Source organism: Gambusia affinis, linkage group LG24 (genome assembly GCF_019740435.1).
Source record: "Gambusia affinis linkage group LG24, SWU_Gaff_1.0, whole genome shotgun sequence".
Lineage (NCBI taxonomy): Eukaryota > Metazoa > Chordata > Actinopteri > Cyprinodontiformes > Poeciliidae > Gambusia > Gambusia affinis.
This window is the reverse complement of record NC_057891.1, coordinates 7,955,233-7,976,308: the sequence shown is the minus strand read 5'-3', so window position 1 is coordinate 7,976,308 and position 21,076 is coordinate 7,955,233. Positions and strand designations below refer to the sequence as shown.

General features: G+C 40.3%; 1 protein-coding gene across 3 annotated transcripts in view; it reads right to left on the bottom strand.

The window, feature by feature from the left end:
* Nucleotides 1-3,591: 3,591 nt before the first annotated feature.
* Nucleotides 3,592-21,076, bottom strand: part of pard3ba (par-3 family cell polarity regulator beta a) — a 127,048-nt gene continuing 109,563 nt past the window's right edge. For all 3 annotated transcript variants that reach the window (XM_044109888.1, XM_044109889.1, XM_044109887.1), the window contains 2 exons: nucleotides 16,294-16,370; nucleotides 3,592-4,686 (listed from right to left, as the gene is read on the bottom strand). In XM_044109888.1, the coding sequence (XP_043965823.1) occupies nucleotides 4,272-4,686; nucleotides 16,294-16,370 (492 nt within the window). In that variant the 3' untranslated portion in view covers nucleotides 3,592-4,271. The remainder of the gene's footprint in view (nucleotides 4,687-16,293; nucleotides 16,371-21,076) is intronic.

Sequence of the window (21,076 nt, the reverse complement as noted above, 5' to 3'; positions counted from 1 at the left end):
CAGGAAGCAGATAACCGCTTCAGCTTTCCACTTTGCCCTCGCAGGAGCATGGCTTTTTGATTGACACATGCTAACAAGCTGAGGTGTTCAACAAGGGTGCTGGCAGAATGGATAATGCTAGGAGAATCTAACCAGGGAATTCTCCCACAAGCCACGAATCCTGACAACCGGCCGAGGAAGAGCAGGGGCAACAGAGCGCCAAAAAAGAAAAAAAGAGGCAGCTTATGAGGTGTCAAATTAATTCATGCAGGATCCAAAGTTATAAAACAGTCACACAGGAAGCTTAGACAAAAGGAAGACTGGTGCAGAGAGCAGATAAATAGTTATTAAGGGGTTTTCTGGTCTTTCTAAAAATCAGAGGTCATGGAGCAAGGAGGGGTGAGCTGATATGAAGCAGGAAAAAATGTCTGTCAGCAAATCTGCAGCCCTGACCTGCTGGACTGAGTGTCCCGAGACTGAAACAACAAATTTCTTCAGCACAGCCATGGAAAGTACAGAATAATGGCTTGTAAACATTTTTCATGACCTCTGGAGTTTTTCACGCGTTTTCACAACTTTAGGATATTTTATATTGTTAAATTAAGTTTACAAATAAAATTCTGGGGAGTGGATTTTTGCATTCAACACCAGTTTAGTTTTCTCTAATCAAACTGTAGCTTATTTACCCAGAAAGTCTGGTTTGTTTGGGGAGGTGTGAATGCACACTTTAACTCTGATATGGACCAAAGAAGTGAACTCTGGTCTGTCTACAAAAAGCAGTCTTGGATTGGTTAAAGTGAACTTTGCCACGGTTTGAACACATATATGAACTCCAAGCGGGCCAGAGGTGGCTCCAAAAGCAGGAGGCAGACTAAGGTGCAGGGCATTCTGGGTAAATGCAACTAAAACAAGCATGAGATTCTAGCGCCATAATGAGAGATTTTGGTAACACTTTATTTGGCCTGTTGTGAATAAGACCGTCATAAACATGACATAACATCTGTCATAAACATGAGTGAGTCTTCATGAATATTTATGACTGTCATAAATATAAACAATATCGGTAAATCAGGACACTTTTAACACAAAGTTGACATTATTCAAAATGTCTGTTATGACAACTTGTCATGAACGCAAATAAAGTGCTACTGAAATTTTTGCTTGCATTTTGTGAGAAAGAAAATTGCGCTCAGTGTCTTCAGAGGTTTTTGTGTTGTTCCTTTCAGTAGTTCTTGGTGTAGCGCCACCACAGGTGAGGTGGGTGAACTGTTCTTTTCAAATAGTTTTATTAATGTGACACAATGTCGAGTGAAAGCGAACCTCACTAGCTGAAAATGCAGAAAATGTTGCAATTTTGGTCCTCAATGAAACCAAATCTATCAGACTAACAATTGCGAAAACATTCTTAATTCCACATTATGTTGCAGTTTTAATGACTTGCTGCAAACTTTAATCAGAACTTTCTTTCAACAATACGTTTCTTCCACTAAAGTGCTTGATAAACAGATTGACCCACCTCAGTTGCAGATCCTCCAAAGTGTGCTTGACTCACTTCAGATGAACAAAGTGTTTCCAGAGTGTTTCTTGTGGGTTTGGTCCATCACCTGAAAACAGATCATTGCCAAACTTTAAACAGGTGCTTAGTGAGAAACTTCCCCACAGGTTTCCCTCTCACCTCTCCGCTGTGCTCCTTGGTCTTCATTATGTTTGATCACTCCTCTTCTCTGAGGCCGTCGCAGAACAGCTGGATTCACCCCGAGCTGAAAATACTCCATTTACTGCTGCTGGACGAGTGGTTTTAGTGTTTTAGTAAGATGGCTGCTGCAATCTTGACAGCCGGTTCAAAGCTTTTGTTTAATGGACGGTTAAGTGCAATTAATTCTCCAATATTAAGTTGCTGCTGTTTATTATCGTAAGCAGCAAACCGACCACAAGCACTTGAAGGAGGCTGTTTACTGCGGAGTTGTTCCTTTAAGTACAGTAAAGAGCCAGTGAAGACTGCAGTAAGTGGTCCAAGTTGTGTTGGCCGCTGTAAGAGTGAGACGGCTCGGGTCTTACCACCTCCTGAGGAGGATGAGTATGTGAAAATGTTGCATAAGGTGGAGGATCTGTAATGCTGTGGGCCTGTTTAGCTTCGAAATGCATGGGATCGACAATTTAAATGTACTTTTATGTTAGACGTCGTCTTCTACTGTAAAACATTTCAGACGGTAGAATAGGATTGATTAAGTTAGTCTGCATGACGTTAAAATTGTATTGTGTAATTCCCTTTTGTGTGTTTTCCTTCTGTGTACTTCAAAAATACACAGAAGAAAAAGAAGAATTTTCAAGTGACATTTTACACTCCTCTCAAAAAGGATCTTGCGATCAACCTTCAGTTGAAGGCCGTGGTGCTAAATGTGCTTCTTTAATTATACCTCATCAGGTTTATTTTCCTGCCAAAGTCAGTAAAACATAATTAAACTCATTTCCCATTTGCTTGGAAGTACATATAAAGTAAATTTCACATTAATGAGAACAAACAGTTTTATATTGCATGCTAATCCTGTGGCACCTTGCTTTGCTGGGTGATTCATACACATGGAGGTAATTAAAGTTTATGTTCATTCATTAGATATTTTCTGCACATTCAGCAACTACTGGGATGCATTCGGCAGTGTAAAACAGATTAACATCATTATAAGAGGACAGATGTAGCACACATCTGACCCCTAAAATGGTTTTCTCCTCATTGGACTTTCAGATACTTCCGACCAGTAATAATGTTTTAATTTGAACCATATCTTAATTAATGGATGGATTAATATCTTTAATTTGGAGATTATGCTGATGCAACTAAAGATTTTATTTAACCTATTTCATCAGAAATGCATGTGGAGGGCTTTGTACATCCATCCTGGACTGGTTTTATTTCTCATACTGACAACATTAGACGATTGTTTGTGCTCATTTCAAACTATCAGCATGAGATTTCCTTGGGTTTTGTCACAGGATGACAAGCAGACAGTTGCTTTTTCCTTTTGTTTACTGCGCTTCTGTCTATTTTGGTGCGCCGTGCACCGTATCATTGTTCCCAACATTTAAATACCACCAGACATCTCAAACAATAAGTATTTATTAGTTGATGAAACAGACGTAAAGTGTCTGGTTCTAAATAATGTGATTTAAAGTTGGTCTGCTGCGACTCTGACAGAGGAAGGTCAAGCCAACGCAGAAACCAGGCCCATCAGCATATGCTTCCTCTCTTCCCGCGCTGCTGCTAATTAAACATTAACTGATAGAAAAAGCCGTCTCCACACACAATTATGCACCATATCAAGTCTAATTTCACCAATCATGGCCATCTTTACTTACAGAGAGCAAATTGGGTATTAATCATTTTCTAGTGGAGATTTTCCTGCCCCTAATTGTTGGAGACGATTCAGTCATTATCGGGAGGCCGGCTGCTCTTATCAGTCATCTCACGAGGGTAAATTTATCTTGAGATTGAGCAAGGAGAAATTCAGCTTAACATCGTAATTAATTTTTAAAAAGTGATGATTCATGGCGCAGTTTGACAGCACGTTTCAAATATTAATGTCCCGATGAAGCGGGAACAGAAAGAAAAGAGGATGAGAATCTCAAAAATATTTATTGCAAAGTATTTGTATAAAAGAAGAAAAAAAATCAGTTATTTGACAATGTTTGAAACAAGCCTTAAGCTACACATCAGTCAGTGCAACTTATTTCAGGTTTGAGATGTAAAAGAGGAAAAGATTTTTTGTTTAATTCATTACTAGTAGCATAGCTCATAAGAGTACCTTTATTTACTTACTTTATTAGAAAAAACACAAAAATATCACAATTAAATTCTTCTCGGACAGTAAAGGTGTCGGCCTCATCCACATAATCAAAGGCAAAAGGACAAAAGAAAAAAAACAAACGACATGTCAGGAAGTAAAGGAAGCTTAAGCGGCAAAACATCAAGGCCTAAAAGTCAAGAAGGAGAGCTAATTCCTGTTTTTGTTTGTCGGCTTCCTGTCAAAAAGGTGATTCCCCCCATTTATTACCTTCTGTTTGATCCTTCTGGACAAAATGCAGTGCTTTCAGTGCTGGAATATACTTCAACTTAAACATCTATATGGCACCTGTAAATATTTGTGCAATTTAATCTAAGTTCATTTTGCATTATAAAATCTGTCATCATAAACCTTGGCAATACTGGAATAAACAACATATATATATATATATTTATATACATTTAAATATAACTCTCTGCAAAGCGCCCGTGTTAAACCTTAACTTTCATCACTTTATACTGCACCTATCATAGGGTCCTTCCGCCTTGGCTCAGGCTGTCTTTCATCCCCATAACGGTATCCATCAGGGCTGGCGTAGCGTTGCTTTGCAGTAGGGTACCTGTCTGGGCTGGTGTAGCGGCCGGGGCTGGCCTGCCGGTCTCCTCTCCCTACCGCGGGCTCATAGTACTGCCGCCCTCTGCGACCAGCCGTGGGAGACGGAGGGACATCCTGTCTCAGAGCTGCACGGTGTTGCTGGGCAGACGGGTAGTAGCGTTGATTAGCGGGCGCCTGCTGGGACTGGTTGGACGACTGAGGGAGTGGCAAACGGCCAGAGCTGCTGGGACCTGGAGGGTCCTGATAGTGACCGGGGTAAGGGACTGGCTCCCTGTGAGTCCTGGAGTGTGTGGGATAGTCATACGGATCCCTCCTGTGAGATAAAGAAAAAAAAAATGCATACAAGATGAAATAGTCCTGTCACATCAAAATTTAAGACCTGCAATTATCGTATTTAACGCCAACTTACATTTTGTTTTATAAATAAGTCATTTTAGAGACTTTCAAGGATTTGTGAACACCTTGTAATTATTTATTTTTTATTTATTTATTCCAATTTATTAAGTTCACTCTGTACAGATAGCTTATTGTACCATGATGACTATTCTTGATACTGGTTTGAACTGGTTTGGAGTGAAGGACGGCTCTCTGCTGGTCGGCTTCCTGCTGTTACTCAGTTTATGTGGTGAGGCCTTGGCAGGATCGAGTTGTCAGGGGGACGTGGATGGAGAGATGCCAAGAGATAACGGCAAATTCCTTGGTAAGCATATATGAGGTTGTGTGTGTGTGGAGGAATGTGTGTGTCCCAGGGGTGTGCAGTAACAAGGCAGCCAGCTGGAAGTCTCCGGTTCCCTCCCACTAGCTGTGGGTGATTAGGGGCTAAACCCCTGGGTAAGGCGACACGGGGGGCTTCCGAGCAATGGTGGGAGAGAGAGAGAGAGAGGCGCAAGAAGCAAAAAGGTTGGCTCAAATGTTTTCCATCTTATGCTACGTTTCCAGGGCCTGAGTGATAAACAAGTCTTCTTATAAAGCGAAGCGTAAAGTTTTTAACTATCAGTTTACAAAGCAGAGAGATGCAAGAGCCTGCAAGAGTTGTTGCAGCTTGAAAGGCTGTTTGGAGACTTGTTATTCTGATGCTGGAAGAAGTTTGGTGTTTGCTGGCCGAAATAAGCAAAGTATTTTATAAAGGAAGCACCTGAATTAGTTACACTGATTTTGGTCAAAAACACAAAACTTCTCAATCTCTCTCTTCTTGATTGTGGAAAGGTTTGAACAGCTTAAATGCTCATATAAGTTGTTGTTTTCTTGATGCACTTTCCAAAGCATCTGGGTTCACAGAGGTTAGGGACACCGGCTGCACACTGATAACTAAAATACCTGAATACTCATTCTAAATGTATGACTATACATTTCTATAGTTCAAAAACCAAATAGACTTCAATATGCATTAGTATGCATAGTGGGAACTATTTTAGCCCAGAAGCATAAGGAAACATCAATGGTTTGGAGATTATAACCAATTGGTGTCAAGAAAATTAAATTTGATGCTTTGCAAATGACATCCAATAGCATGTCAAGTAGCTGTACACCTCTGTATTTCAAGCTGCATTTTTTTTTCAAATATTTAAGATGCAAGCTACAAAATAATAAAAATAAAAAATAAAAATAGGTGGATTTCTGTGAAAAAGGTTCACTGTAGTTTCAATCAGCTTTTGATAGAGCACATTAAACTAAGTTCTATTTTAAGAAAGGTGTTACACAGTGTTAGGTAATCACAACATCGTGATACTGCTGAATATAGCAGTGGTGATATCAGATACTACTAGAGCCAGGTTCAATAATAACCTAGTTGATTATGTTTGAAAACCACTAAAACGGTTCAATTTGTTACTTTCGGGGTTGGTTTAATGAAAGCATTAATTTTGTTTGATTGTGTGTCATTTTTTAACACAGTTGCATAACTGAATGTAAGTGGTATAGTGATGTAGCAGATTTGGTAGTGGGTAATTTTTTTCAAAAGATAAGCAACAAAGAGAATCATAGAACAAATTTCGCCGTCTACTTCCCCCCTAAAAATGGCTCCTACTGTAGTTATTATACAGAAGCTTTCAGCTTAGCTTCTGCCTTGTTCTGTAATTGTATCCCTGCATCTGCTGCGTCCGGTCCCTCGAGTCGAGCTCAGCACCTGTTGACCAGCCAATTAGAATGAGTCACTCACCACAGTTTAGGCTGCACACATCTTGCTTGGGAGCGTGCGTCTGCACTCGTGGCTGACAAGACTTTCCCCTGAGGATATTCATAGACTGAGGTGATGTGGACTTCAGCATGTGTGTTTGCAGAGACCTGACCACCCATAGAGAGGGGCTGGACAGGACTCACAGGTGGTCCCAACAACTACCAGCCCTGCCTTGTCCGTCAGCATGAACAGAAGCGCAGACCGGAGGAATAAAACTGGTGGAGGATGGAAGAATGACAGAAAGCTAAAGACTTTAATATGAAATGAAGATGTGACAGAACAGAAACAGATGTGCAGTCTGTCTAGTCTGTGTGGAAATAAATTGCTCCTTAGATAGTGGTGTGAAATGAAGCAGCAGTGGAAAGAGCAGGAGAGAAAGAAGCGAAGGTCATGCTCCTCCATTAATCCAGATTAAACGCTGAAGGCCACCAGGAGAGGCAACGAGAGGGAATAAAAGAAGGATGGAGATACACCAGAATAAAGGAGGAGCAACACCTGGGTCCTCAACTCGACTCGGGGCCACCCAAAAACCCACAATCCTTCTGCTCTCTTCAATTTCTGCAACATTTTTCTCTCTTCTTTATGCTTCATTTGTCTCTCCATTATCTCTCACTTTAATGCTTCTCTCCTTTTTGCATCTCATTTCATCTTTTCTCATCTTCAGTAATAATCGGGGCAAAGCAGCCACATATATCTTCTTCTACACCACCAGTATCTGCTGCACTGGAGACGACGGTTTTCCCAACATCTCAAATGATGCTAATAGAGAAACGGATTCTTCCAGTGTCCCATTTTCTGGATGACTAACTGCCAAACTGAACTGATTAAACGTTTCAGAGGGTACAATGACCTCTGACCTTTGACATGCCGGTCTCCAAGTTGTCGTCCTATACTCATTAGTTGGTACCTAAGCACCTTAATCACGAGTAAGTGAATCTTGACTCCAATGGAAACGATCATGTCGTGGCTTTAGTCATTTTATCATAAGATATGTTCAGGACTACATCTGTCGCAAACTTGCATTAACATGACATTTTCAATATATTACCTGAAAATGGTCTCAAAACAATAAAATTATCATTTATTGCAGTAATTTCTGGGACAATACATCGTCAAGTAGATTTTTTTTTTTACTGTAACTGCAGAACAGATGTATTTATCCTGAGATTAGATCACACACAGATGGACTAAATTTACTAATGAGGGTATTTGAGGGCTAAATGCAAATACATGCCAGACGTTTCAGATGAAAGATAATTTCCACTTTACAATAAAGAGTTTCTTTGTGTTTGTTATGAAGAATCCCATCGTTGCATGCTGAAGCGGTTCCAGAGGTAGTAATATTTCACAAAGCACTGAGTCCATGCATTCATCCAGTTCTGAATTTGTGGCAGAACAGGGAGACGGTTGGTTTGAGATGCGGACAGGGAAGGGAGCTGATGGCTATGTTTAGCAGGGGACAGGCAGAGAGACGGAAGAGACTCCCCCGTCTGTCCCTCTGAGGTCTATATGGAGCAGCAGAGTAAGGTGTGATGTGAACCACGGGGACCAACTAGAGTGGAAAGCTGTAATGACACGCCGTCTAATACATCTGACTCGCACTCTGAGAACATCATCACCATACACCGCACCCCCCACTGCCCTCAGAGAGCCGCTGATAGACTCCATATTACATCCAGAGCTGTGTATGCGGGTACGTGTTGGGAGATATACGATTACACACACGCAGCAGTGAAAGCAGAGTGTGTGTTGCAGTTTGCGGCCTGCTTCCGCCCTGTGACAGTGAGGAATCTGTGCATATGGCGGTTATCCCACACCTGCCCCAGGAAACGGAAGGAGGAAATTAGCAACCCCCCCCCCACTGCTCATTAGCCCCACACTCCCACAAATACCCCCACAACAGCTGGAAAGCAACCATGTGTCTGTCAGTCACACACACTCTCTGGATGAATGTGACATTTAACATGAAACAGCATTACTCTGTCTGACATCCTCCATTTATCCATAAATACGAGTATACTTTCAGATTGCATCACAGTACAATTAAGAGATCTGCAGAATCCAAAGAAGGCTGCACACAAGGGGACAGGGGTGAGAAACCAATATTGAATGTTCGTGATCTTTGGGCTCCCAGGCGGTCCCGAATTGAAAAGCAAACATGATTGTGTAGAGGAAATCAATGCACGGGCTCAGAAGACCCCTGTGAACAACTGGTGTGGAAGTTGGAGCATAAATTCAGTCTATCGACGACTGCCTGAGATAAAAGTTGCATACTTGGTAAATATTAATCAGAAAGCCAAAATAAAAGTCAAACTATTTGCTACACACTGTCATGTCAGTGTGCTACTGTAAAAACTACTCGATAGACATTATTATGAGAGGGTAAAACCCAAGTAAAAAACGCAATTAGAGGCTGGAAAAACTGGATAAATGTAATAATGTAGAGAAAATGCAGGAAATAAACACAAAATTAGCCATAAATAGCATGAAAAAAATGACTATATATGTGCTAAGGTAAAGTAAAGTAAGTTTTATATTCTCGGCTACTGGCTCGAGTTGCTAAATAATAAACACGCAGCACTGATTAAAATAAAAGCATGAAATATAATTAAATAATCAAAATAATAAAGTTCTGAGTCTGCAATTAAAACAGCTGCCTTCAGGTGTTCAGGAAAGGTTAGAAGAAAAGATGACCTCACTTCCTGAGGGTTTGGACAGCTTGTAGGATTAAAGGCAAGTCCATAGATAAGTAAGATTGAGATCATTATCAGTGTTAGGAAAACACTGAGAGCTTAAAATCAATTTTAAATTACACAGAAGAAAAAGTAATAGTTTCTGAGAAACATTATTCATATAGATTAAACCCTTTAAATGAGATGCCAGAGGAAGCGCAGGATGTTTCCACCAGCTATTTGGTCAAGATTTTGTGTTTATTTCATATTATTTCTGCTTAAGTGCCAGTAACAATCTTAGTAAATGAGTGTGTTAGTAGTATAGATACATAATATAATATAATATTGTAAGCAAACATTTTTATTCCTGGCATTTTAATAAAACGGGCAACAGCAGTGTTTAATCTGCTGCACCATTATGTTTACATTAGCTTATTTTACATTATTTTAAAAGCCGACTGACACTTTTTGGTGCATCCATACTCTAAACAAATGAGCGCAACACACACAATGCCAATTAAATAGCATTTAATCATCAAATTCATTACAGTTCTGATTATAACACATATGGATGCACATGTGAGCACATCTGCCAATTATATGCTCACCTTACGCCCACTGCATGCAAAATATATCAACTGCTCAGCAAAAAAAGTACCAGCTGCTGCACCTCACTGCCACACACTCCCACGCATATTCATTCATATGCATTTCACATTTCAGCTGAAGCTTTTTCAGGGTAAACGGAGCCACAGTTTGCAGAGGCACAAACAGTTTTTCCCTGCGGTGGCATGACTTTACGGATAAATTGTGGCAAACCTTTCCTCTAATCTGAGGAGACTGGTCCTCAATCTTTGTGGAAATGTTTAGGGATAGTTGACAATACTCATTAGTGCTTGATGCATTTACTAGTCTCCCTAAAATCAGCACTGTGCAGGTTGAGTGCTGCAGAGGAAACCATTAGCCACCGTGGCCTCGGCCATCAAGACAGCTCTGCTAATCAAACCAGCTTATGTCAACAACGGTGCTGGAAATTGGCTCTCACCTTGGCGTGCGTTCTTCATCTAAATGGGCTCGTGTTTACACTGAGCGCTATTACATAGTAAGCAGCGACGGGGAGTGTGTACAGTATCAGTGGCAGGTAACAGCAGGGGCTCTGGTTTAGAAAATGAGACGGTAAGAAGAGACGGGAGCCACCAGTAATAACAGGCTCTATGATGATGTTTCCACACAGATTTAATAGGTAATAATGATCTATTTTTGCACAAATCTGCTGGTGTGAATGCATTTATTGCTTTCAATGAATAAAAATGCAGAATGACAGCCACTAAAAAAAGGCATAAACAGTTAGATGAGTTGTACCGTCTGTAGCTAGCAACAAGGAGCTTCGTTCTTATGTAATAAAGACGAGTCGAGGGAAACCAGTTGATGACGGAAACAGATGGGAAGTCATTTTAACAGCAGTGCCATGGAAGAGTTTTCATTCCTCTTGAACTTTTCTACATTTTCTCAAAATCCAACCACAAACCTCAGAGGATTTCATGGGGTTTTTATTAAATAGACCAACACAAAGTCTCCCAAACCTGATGGATCAGGAGGAAGAATCAGGCAAAATGCTACTGTATGAACAACTAGTGTTTTAAGATATAATTCTAACAAATACAGGCCTTAGTTGTTTCCTCCATGAAAAAAACTAAGAAAAGCTGTCCATTGTTTTTTTTGCTGAACTTTAAAAGACAAACCTGTGTAGGATTAGAGAAATAATCCCAATAAAACACATTGAGGTTTGTGGTTTTAACAGAAAAAATAGAAAATATAAAAGTTTAATAATGCCTTTGCAAGGTAATGATGCATTAAATCTTTATCAGTTCCATCAGTAAAAAGAGATTTACCTTTTGGAAAGTGGAACAAAAAGCTTAGCTCTCATGCTGTGTTGAGGGGAAAACAGTCAAATCAGAGCTGATTATGAAAACAGATGGGGAAATATTTTGGACAAGATGTTTTGAACTCATCGTTGCACATATTGAGCTCAGTTTGTCCACGGCTGCTGCTTTCCATTTCCTCCTAGACGAGGAAGACAACATTTGAATTCGTCTTTATTTGTGGACTGAATGCGATGCCGATTCTTACACAACAGTTTTTGTGTTTCTAACTGAGCTCAGAGGGAGCGACCGGGCCTCAAAGTGTTTCTCTTTTGTTTTATTTATGATACGCCGATTTCATTTTCCCATACACAGACCCTAGGAGACAGACGGAGAGACGGGTGGTGAAGAAGAAACCAAGGGAAACATAAACAGAAGTGACAGAGAAATGCAGACAGAAGGATTGATGGAATCAGTAGAAAGCGGAGAAAGCCCAGTTAATGTAAACAGGTAGAGCCACTGGTGCCTCAGCTGTGCATGTGACAGAGCTGCTTTAAGACCTTTCATTTCCTTCTGCTGACTCTATTACATTCTTCTGTGTCTGAGCACAAAGTGTGTTAGCTTCTCAAACATTGCTGCGTCTGCCCACAGTTTCATAAAAAGCCACCAAAACCAGCGAAGGGTCAGGACACCTCGTAGGAAATCATAAAACCTCAGGAACTCCTCGGCTGCTCGTTTATTTTTATTATTTAGACTTTTAAACCACTTATCCCGCATTCTGAGTCCAAACAATTCTTTCAATATAATTCAGTCTGAGCTCCTGAGGAATTAAATGACTTGCAGAAATAACAACTTTAACCGAGTTGGACGAGTTTAGAGTGAGTCAATGGACAGCTGGACAGCAGCGAGGCGGGGAAAACAGTGAAGCTGTGAGAAGCAGGACTTTAATAAAGGAGGGATGAGAACAGCAACAATATGATTTCTCTGCTGACCCTGAGAAAATTTTATGAATTCACCGGGAGCTCCAAACAATATTACAGAAGGAAAAATGATAACAGATTTCTGTAATAAATGCGGCTGAACACCTGTGCTGCACAGTGATGCACTTTGACATTAAAAGTTAGACTGGAGGAGACATAGTAGAAGCTTTTATCTCTCAATAATGAAACTGATAGTGCTTAGTGAAGTGAAAGTCTGTCTGGTAAAGAATTAGCCATAATTTGTTGGAAGTTATCCCACACATCCATCTAAATGTTGCAGCTGAAATTTATACTCTGTTTTCCAATCTTTTCTTGTTACAGTTTTTATGAACATGTGTGAGTTTTAGGGTGCATTCACACCAGTCTTGTCTAGGAACACTTGAGAGAAATCCTAAAACCGCTAAAATGTGATGACCGATGAAATCTCCATCTTTGTTTACACTTAAGGAAGGAGGTGCAGCAAAACCAGAAACAACTGGAAATGTAACATATGATATAACAAAGTTGGTCCCCAATCGAACAGAGTGTAAACTCTAGAAATGGTTGTCATTGATATTTCCAGCAAATTAGCAGTTCCAGATATTTTATTTATTTTTTTATTTCATATGTTTAGGAGTGTCTAACATGGATGTGACTCATTAAAACCTCAGTAGAAAGGTTGATGTGCTCGGTACGTGCTGGAGAAAGCCAAGTACCCGTAAGCTTGGGAAGAATGAGTTTGAGCTATTCAGGAAGGTCAGACAAGAGCCCTTAAGGGACACTTGTACACATACTACACCCTACTCAGCATGCTGTGGACAATCAAGAAGTTGTCCCTGGTTTTTATAAGGTGGGGCAGAGGATTCCAGTCTCTCCACAAACAATCATGAGAGCCTCCTCAGAATGATCGACTGTAATCACACATGAACAGAGAGGTGCTAGCGAGAGGTCTTCTGAAATTAAACACCTCCAACCTACTTGATGTACAATTTGTATTTCAGTACTGAGATCGGTTTTGGTACACATCCCATGTTTCAGGTCAGCTGCGCATTAATCTGCCAATAATCAGCCATGACCAGCAACTTGGTGCCAGCCTGCCTTCCCAATCCAATCACCTTAGGGGAATAGGTCAGGGGTTGTTCTGATTGGATAACCCGGGGTTGGGTCACCGCGCCCATGACCTGCCTCTTTGAATTGGTAATGACGGTAATATTCTCCATATGGCCTTGTGTGTCTGCCTGCGTCCCTAAGCGTAGAGCCTATCCGGAGGCAGAGCTACACCCCCGCGTTAATGGCCGGTGGAGAGTGAGGTAAGAGCCAAAGTAGTACTCTCACCCTCCCTGGGGCAAACCTCTCCATGTTACCACTTCCAGCTTTTCTTTCCAAATCCTCTTTTCCAAGCCTTGAGCTTCACTTACTGGCTGCTGTGCTGTGCAGTAGCCCCAAGGAGCCAGTTTCAGGCTGACGTCTGAGGTTTCTTTCCATCACACCTCCCTACTCTGGAATAAACTACTCCAAGTTTCTTAATTTGAGATGTAGGGACAGCCAGACAGAAGCTGATTTATTGCATCTACACTTTGGGCCGCCACAGTGTGATGAGAAATATTTTTCCAGAGGAATAAAGCAGATAACGGGGCATGCTGTAGCCTGCAGTCTGTTTTCTGTTTGTGGGAAAATTAATTTACTGAAAGTCTAATCCTTTTCATATATTTCTACAATGTAGCATAGCAGAGCGATGCTCCCAGGAGTCTATTATTTTGCAAGACAATTAAAAAAATGTAGCCATGCAAAACTATATTTCTTTAGTTAAACCCAGAAATTTGCCACTTTGCGTCACTTTAAAGCCTTTCTCTGAAGTAACTTGACAGCATATCAGTCATCCGAACATCAGGGCACTCCATTAAGTGATAGCAATAATAAATATCATATTACTTATGAATACAAGAAAACAAAAGTGGGGTTTTATATCTGAAGGAGAAAGTTAGAGCATCCCAGTAGCCGACATTTATTCAAGAAAAGTGTGTCCCACTTTCTCACCTTTAGCTGAGACATCTTTAAGCAGCGAGATCAACATCTGGGTCCAGTTATTCTTCAGCTATAATATTTTTTATTTCGTATTTTTTCATTACTGTAGGTAGTTGTGCTCCACTTGTAGATCTTTTTGGAGACTATGCTGCCACCATTGGAGCATTGATGTGATGTTCTGGTTTGTGATTTTAGGATTTTGTAGTGGGAATAAATGTGAAGGTGTCCAAATGTGTTCCTCACCTGAAATGGCATCTTTCTAGAAGTGTATGTATGAATAAATAAATAAAATAAAAAAACAAACAAAACAAAAAACAAATGATCATGGGAGTGATTAAACTATATTTGGTTTAAATATGTATAAATAATATGATACCACATATACTTTCCAAAAATAACTTCCTCTGTTTCAATACACAAATAACTGGAGCTCTATTCAAAACCATTAATTTATATATTTATTTTGGTCATTTTAACCTGTTCATGCACAAGTCAAAAAATACAAAAAAATAAAAAATAAAAATAAAAAATAAAAACAAAAACAAGAAATAAAATAGACAAAACTCTTACAGAAATAGATATTTAAATTTCTGTTAATGGCCAGAACACAAAGTTGTTGCAAAGTGTTTACAAATGTAAACACTAATCAGGGTTGTGATAAAAACATATTTTTCAAAGAACATTTTTAAGAATTTGGCAAACATCTGTGTGAGCAGCCATCTTTCTGACTTGAACATCCTTCCTCTTCTCCACCTCACCCTGTTTGCTCCCATCTGTGAGACGTTTTGCTTCATCTCTTCTTATATCCACGCACACACACGCACACACACTTATGCAAACTCTCACCTCCTTCGCTCCCAACCCTCCAGCTGCAGTCCCAGCCGGCTCCACACAAAGGCAGGCCAAATGTATGCTAATGAGAGCCAGGCCAATGGTGGAGCCGCACTCATTTTGAGAGGAAATGGCTTTCAATAATGGCGGCCCCCGGGGGGATTTCGCACAAAGTTCAGCCGCACTTTGAAAAATGCATTCAATTCTCTGCTGTGTCTGCTCTCTCTTTCTCCAGTGTTTTTTCTCCTTTTTCTTTGGAAAAAAGAAGACAACATTCCCAGAATAGATTTGTATCCAACCCTCTATCAGCTTGTGTTTACGCTCATGAGAGTTGGAAGTATTAATTCATCTCTGTAGAGAACATTAGAAACAAGAAGAAGAGCTGAAGGACGTTTTGTTTGTTCAGTTCAGGCTAAAGATTCTTCAAAAGACAAGAACCTGATTGTTATCTGTAAATCTAACCATGTAAGCAGACAATATAATAGCTGCTTCTATTAATTATATTCTAGAAATGACGCTCTGGATTTACAATGTAATGTTTCTCTTACTAATGGAGCAAGTGATTACTTTTTAATGATGTGGAAATAATTTCGGAAACAATAGAGAAATAAATGCCAAGCAGGATTTTGCAGTGCTCACAAATAAGAGCTATAAATTGCCTGAGAAACTCTTTAAAAATACAATAATTGAAAATGTGACCAATAATTTCACAGAAATCTAGAACAACGATTGTAATTAGAGTCTTGGTTTGTTTTGAGGTGTTGAAGTTTATCCAAATCTGCACATTTAGGACTAAACTGTTCCCTCTGCTGCTTCTCCTTCCTATACTGTCTGTTTCCCTCCTACCCAGGGCTGATGTCTGTGGTCCCTGGTGCCTGTCACATCAGGGGGGGCAATAACCCGTGAAATAACTGTTCTCTTTTCCCCTCTCTCGCTCCTTCTCCCCATCCTGGTGTCCCTTCTTTCCCCCCTCCTCAGCCTCCTGCTCTCACTCAGCGCGTATCGTGCCGCTCCACTTCGCAGGCGAGCCGTGACGGCGCGTGTACACGCACTTACAAGAATGTTTGTTGTCGACTTTGGACAGATGCACATTTGCCATATAATTTTGACAGGATGGCAGGTACAAAACAAACAGCGGGACTGGTACGGTCCTATTAAAGGGCGAGAGATGCCCCTGCCTGCACCCTGCTCTCTGGAGAGCTGATCAGTCCTATTCCTGGGATGAGTACACACTCCCAAGACAAACACTCCAGATTTAATTATAAGCTCCAAAGAGGATTAGTCTACACTACTTGTGTGTGTCTGCGTGTGTGTGTGTAGGGAGAGACAAAGGCAGGAAGTGGCGTAACGTTTCCCAACATGCGGGAATAAAAAGAATAAATACAGTGATCTCACCTGGGTTTTGGATTGTAATCCAGTTCCAACTCTTCATATTGGTGCCTTGTTCGGGATTCAACCCCTCTGGGTGCCATCTAAGAGCAAACACAGGATATGTTAGATTCCTTGTTTAAACACTGAACAATCAAAGAAGCCCTGAACCCATAACTGCCTCTCTGGAAGTCATTTAGGTAGAGAGTAAATAATAAAAGAAAAAAAAAACCCAACAACATATTAATGGATTCAAGCAGCTCATGTCCTTAGGCTGCATGTTTAACCTCAGTAATGTTTCAGTAGTCCAGTGAATTCATTCATGGAAAGTATTTAGAGCATGTCTGCATGGATCGCCTGCAGACATCCATGCAGGATTTGTGGGAATAAACAGAATTGAGAATCAAAGTCCCTGAAATGCAACATGTCACACGGCTAACTCCTGGGAAGAACATGTTTTTCCCTTCGTCAGCCACCTGGCTCATAATTATTCATACCTCAAGCAGATTTAGATTTAAAGTGACCTTTTTGAGCATGCTTCTGACTGGCAGCACCAATTCACAACAAATGTTGTTGTGAATTAAGTTGTGCTTAAGTAGGGGTATTTCTCTACTTAAAGACCCCAGTTTAAGTAGAGGAACATTGTCAATTCATAGTTGAATAAAATCAAAAATATTTTAAATCCATTTCTGTTAGGGGGTATGAATAATTTAGAGTGTAAATGTATTTATCTAGCCTCAACCATAACAGCCCCCTCCTTTCTTTAAGCTCCCCCTACAGATGGTTCCACACCATAGCGACACATCTGGTGTTTGATCAGCCTCAGAGGGCAGATGTCACAGTAGCGCTCATTGACCTCCACTTTGTATCCATCACTGTCTGAATCAAATTCAGCTCACTAATGGTGCCTAAAGCATGAGTGGACGTTGGGGTCTGACTCGAGCTCTCTAAACTCAATCACACAGACAGAAACCATTGTAACCTTAGGAACAAACCTTGTCAGCCCAAACTGCTCTCACCGACCCCAATAATAACCAAACCTGTCTCACTTGTATTTACTTGTTTAAAGTACATGTTATTGGTAAAATATAGGATTTCTACCAAGATATTCTTAATGCTAAACCACTGAAACTGGAAATGTTTATCTAAGAATTAGTTCAGAATATATAGGCCTTTTGAATTCATGGTAAAAACACAAAAGTCATAAAAATCTAGCAGCGTTAGATTGTAATTTCCATCCATCAAGCAGAAGATTAAATTATGCTTGGGAAAAGCCAAAAATAACCCTTTCTTAAATGAAGCAAAGACTTTAAAAGTCGCCGGCATTGAGAATTAATGCGGAATAATTTAGCACAGATTTTACAAGTATTTGTGTGAACCAAAAGTTAATCCCAGCGCCATTGGAAATGCACTAACAAAAGGAAACATGTCTTTGCATCATTTGCACTCCAGCTGCAGATTATATCAGTAAGTACAATATTGCAGTTACAAAGGACTGCTAGAGGCTGGTGTCTGGTAGGATGTACATTTATACAAGTTTGTTTAATCTTGCAAAATCTCTGGTTGCTCATCATAATTGCATATGTAAAAAAAAAAAAAAACAACAATGTTAATATCGATATATTGTCAATCCCTAAATCTCACTGTTTAATATCACACACAGAACAATAAATCCATGAAGGACCAGCGGCTAGCAGTATTTTCCTCATGCGCTCGGTTTAAACCCATTCTGCATGTCAATGCAGCAGTGCCACATTACCAGATATCATTAGCATGTCTGTGTAATGTAGGCAGCTCTAATGTCTCTGAATGGCAGCCAGGAAGTAAGAGCACATCAGAGCTGCTGCTCTGTTTACTGGAGAGGCTCTCTGTGTGTGTGTGTGTGGTGTGTTTACGCCATTATTAGGGTAGTGTGCATGTCAGTGTGCAGCTTTAGCATCATGTTAGGAGGTGAGCACTCCCTCTTTGGATAGGAGTCTGTGTGAGAGCGACATGGGGGCCATTATGGAAAGAGATGCATAAAAGGGGCATTACTCCCTGCAAGAAGCAGGGACTCAGGTGGAAGACCTTTTATGTGTTTCTTTATGTATTGCAGGAAGCAGAGCAATAAATCTTCTACGCATCACGCGACTGAGTGAGAGGTAATACCAGGAGACTGATGAGGACACGAGGAAATATCGCTTTAGATGGAACGATTGAAATTTTTTGTCCATTGATTGTATTAACATATTAGCCTGCAGCCATAAGTCCACGCACACACAAATTATGGATGTCTGTCAAATAGACGGCCATTTCCCCTAAATTAATCAGCTTCAATTGCAAATCATGTGACTTGAAAATGCTTCTGTGGTTTACCGAAATGCACACACTGAAAAACAAGCCTCATTTTTGCTATGGCAATGTGAAATTCATACTGGTTGGATTGAAAAAGAGAGATGTGAGTAGATCAGGGGTATGTAAAGTGCAGACCAGAGGCCATTTGTGGCCCTTGGACTGATTTTGAGTGGCCCCCAAATGTCATTCAAGAGTGGTACAAATTTGGCTACAGATGGAGATGTTTTTGAATTTGTAGTCAGGATAAAATTATTACTGACAATCATTTTACAGTGGATAAAATACAAAAGTATTTAACTTTTTTGATAACCAGACTTTTATAATACAATCCCGTCTATCCAGAGATTTGAACTATAAGGCTTTTATTTAAAGATAGTCTTCAACTCTTGATGTTTTAAGCCACTTCTTAAAACTCATTTTCACTAACTTTTAATACAATGTGAGATTAATTTGTTGGGCTTCTTTTATGTTTCTATTTTTGTTTAGTTTGAATTATTATTTGTTGTTTTTGTCTGCATTACTGTGGCCAAAGGCAGTTGTTTTAAAATGTGCTAAAGAAATTAATTTGATGTATTTATCAAACTTGGCGAAATACAGCAAACGTTTTGAAAGAAACATACCCAAATTCTGTACAGATAATTAAGAGTAAATTTGTTCAATCAAGCCCAAAAAACATTGAGAACAAAATGCCTTACTTTATACAGCAAAACAAGCAAAAATTATAACTAAAAAGAAAAAATGTTTGAAATCACAAAAACAGTTTCTGTGATTTTAGATTTTTTCATTTTCTTGATCCATGTGACAAGCTTTGAACAACCTTGGAGTAGATAACGGCAGCGGGACGAACTCAGCTGTTTCTCATGTAGAAAGTGTTTCCACGTCCTCACCCTGAACCTGATGACATCATGTGTTGGTTTTCTAGTTTTGGACTTAATGTCTTCTGCAGATGCTGCTTAGCAGAGTGAGAGCACGCAAATGATGGATAATTTTCTATTTCTCCTGAGTGTCACGTGGTAAAACACTTCGACTTCACATCTGGGTTTCTCACAATCAGCAGGTTTTAATCGCTTCTTATCATGGAACAGAAACTAAACTCAAAGTCGAGAGTAAGTCTCCTCTCAAGTGCATGATTGTGTTGAGTCACTTGATGCGCCGCGATTCACCAGCTGCCAGCTCTGCTGACAGAATGCTTGGCATGTGTGCGAGTGTGAATGAGCAGAATGTCACTTTCCCATTTTTTCAAATTAGAAAAAGCTCGGCCTTGACAGGGCCAGATGACACGTGCTGAAGCTCCCAGCTTCGGCGCCACAGCTGTCGCATTCATCACGAAGTATTGCCAGGGAAATTAATTTCTTATAGAGCTCTTCTTGCGGCGTAGATTTGCGACGCTCGTCTATACAATAAGCTGCAAAAAAATCCAAATGCTTTGATGCTAAGGCGTTTAGCGCCATCGATTGTGTTCAAATGGCATAATTAGCCTCCTCTACCGCCATCCATCCATACATCTTGGATGCTAATTAAGCGTGTGGAGCCTCCGCCTGGCACCCCTCATGCCCACCTCCTATTGGCAACCTCCGCACATCCGCCACGCATTCGACTGGCACCACGAGGCGCAAGCCATGCGATATCAAGTCACCCCCCTCCCTAAAGATTGCTGGGAAGAGATTGTGCAGACTCGTCCCCATCATGAGAGGAGATGGAACGAAAAAGGAAGAACAGAAGTGAGCTGGCACAGACGGAAAAGCTGACAGGAGTTGTAAACATTTGGCATTTTCACAGGGGGGAAAACAACATGAGAAGTAGTGAGCCCCCTACTGCTACTGCCACTGTTTGAAATGTGGAGGCACTTTGCGGCATACCTGCAGCATTTTAACTGAATCTAAACCTTAAAATGTCAGACAAATTCAACAATGTTCCATCTTCATATGTAGATTTTTAAGTGATTGTATTCTTCATTTATCCAGGTAAAAGAATATGCGAGGCTGAGACTCTTTTTACAAAAGGCAGCAACTAACGATATTCAGCATCAGCAGCATTGAAATTGACGTCAACTTTCCTGTCGTTACATTAAAATCAACTAAAACATGGCTGTACCTCCGAGAGCTGAGATAAAACTGTAAATATTAGCTTTGCAGTGGAGCGAACATAGTTTCTGGTTCATGTGTATGCATAGTAAGGTATATTAGGTGTTTGAACTAGTTTTAAGCATTTTTAGAGGAGATCTAAAGGTTTTAATTGTAAATAACATTTTCAGAAATGATTCCCCTAACAAAAAATTGTTCTTCCATGGCTATCTCAGTCATTACTGCCAAATCTGAGGAAGGATGTTTCAAATAGGATGTTTCATGTTCCTGCGTGGTAGCTTGTTGTCACGGGAACCGACTAATAATCAAGTTTTAATAAGAAAGGTCAAAGAGTCGCTCTCAGTTTAGTCAAGTCTAGCTTGTTGGCGTACCAGATTATGTAGAATCAGGAG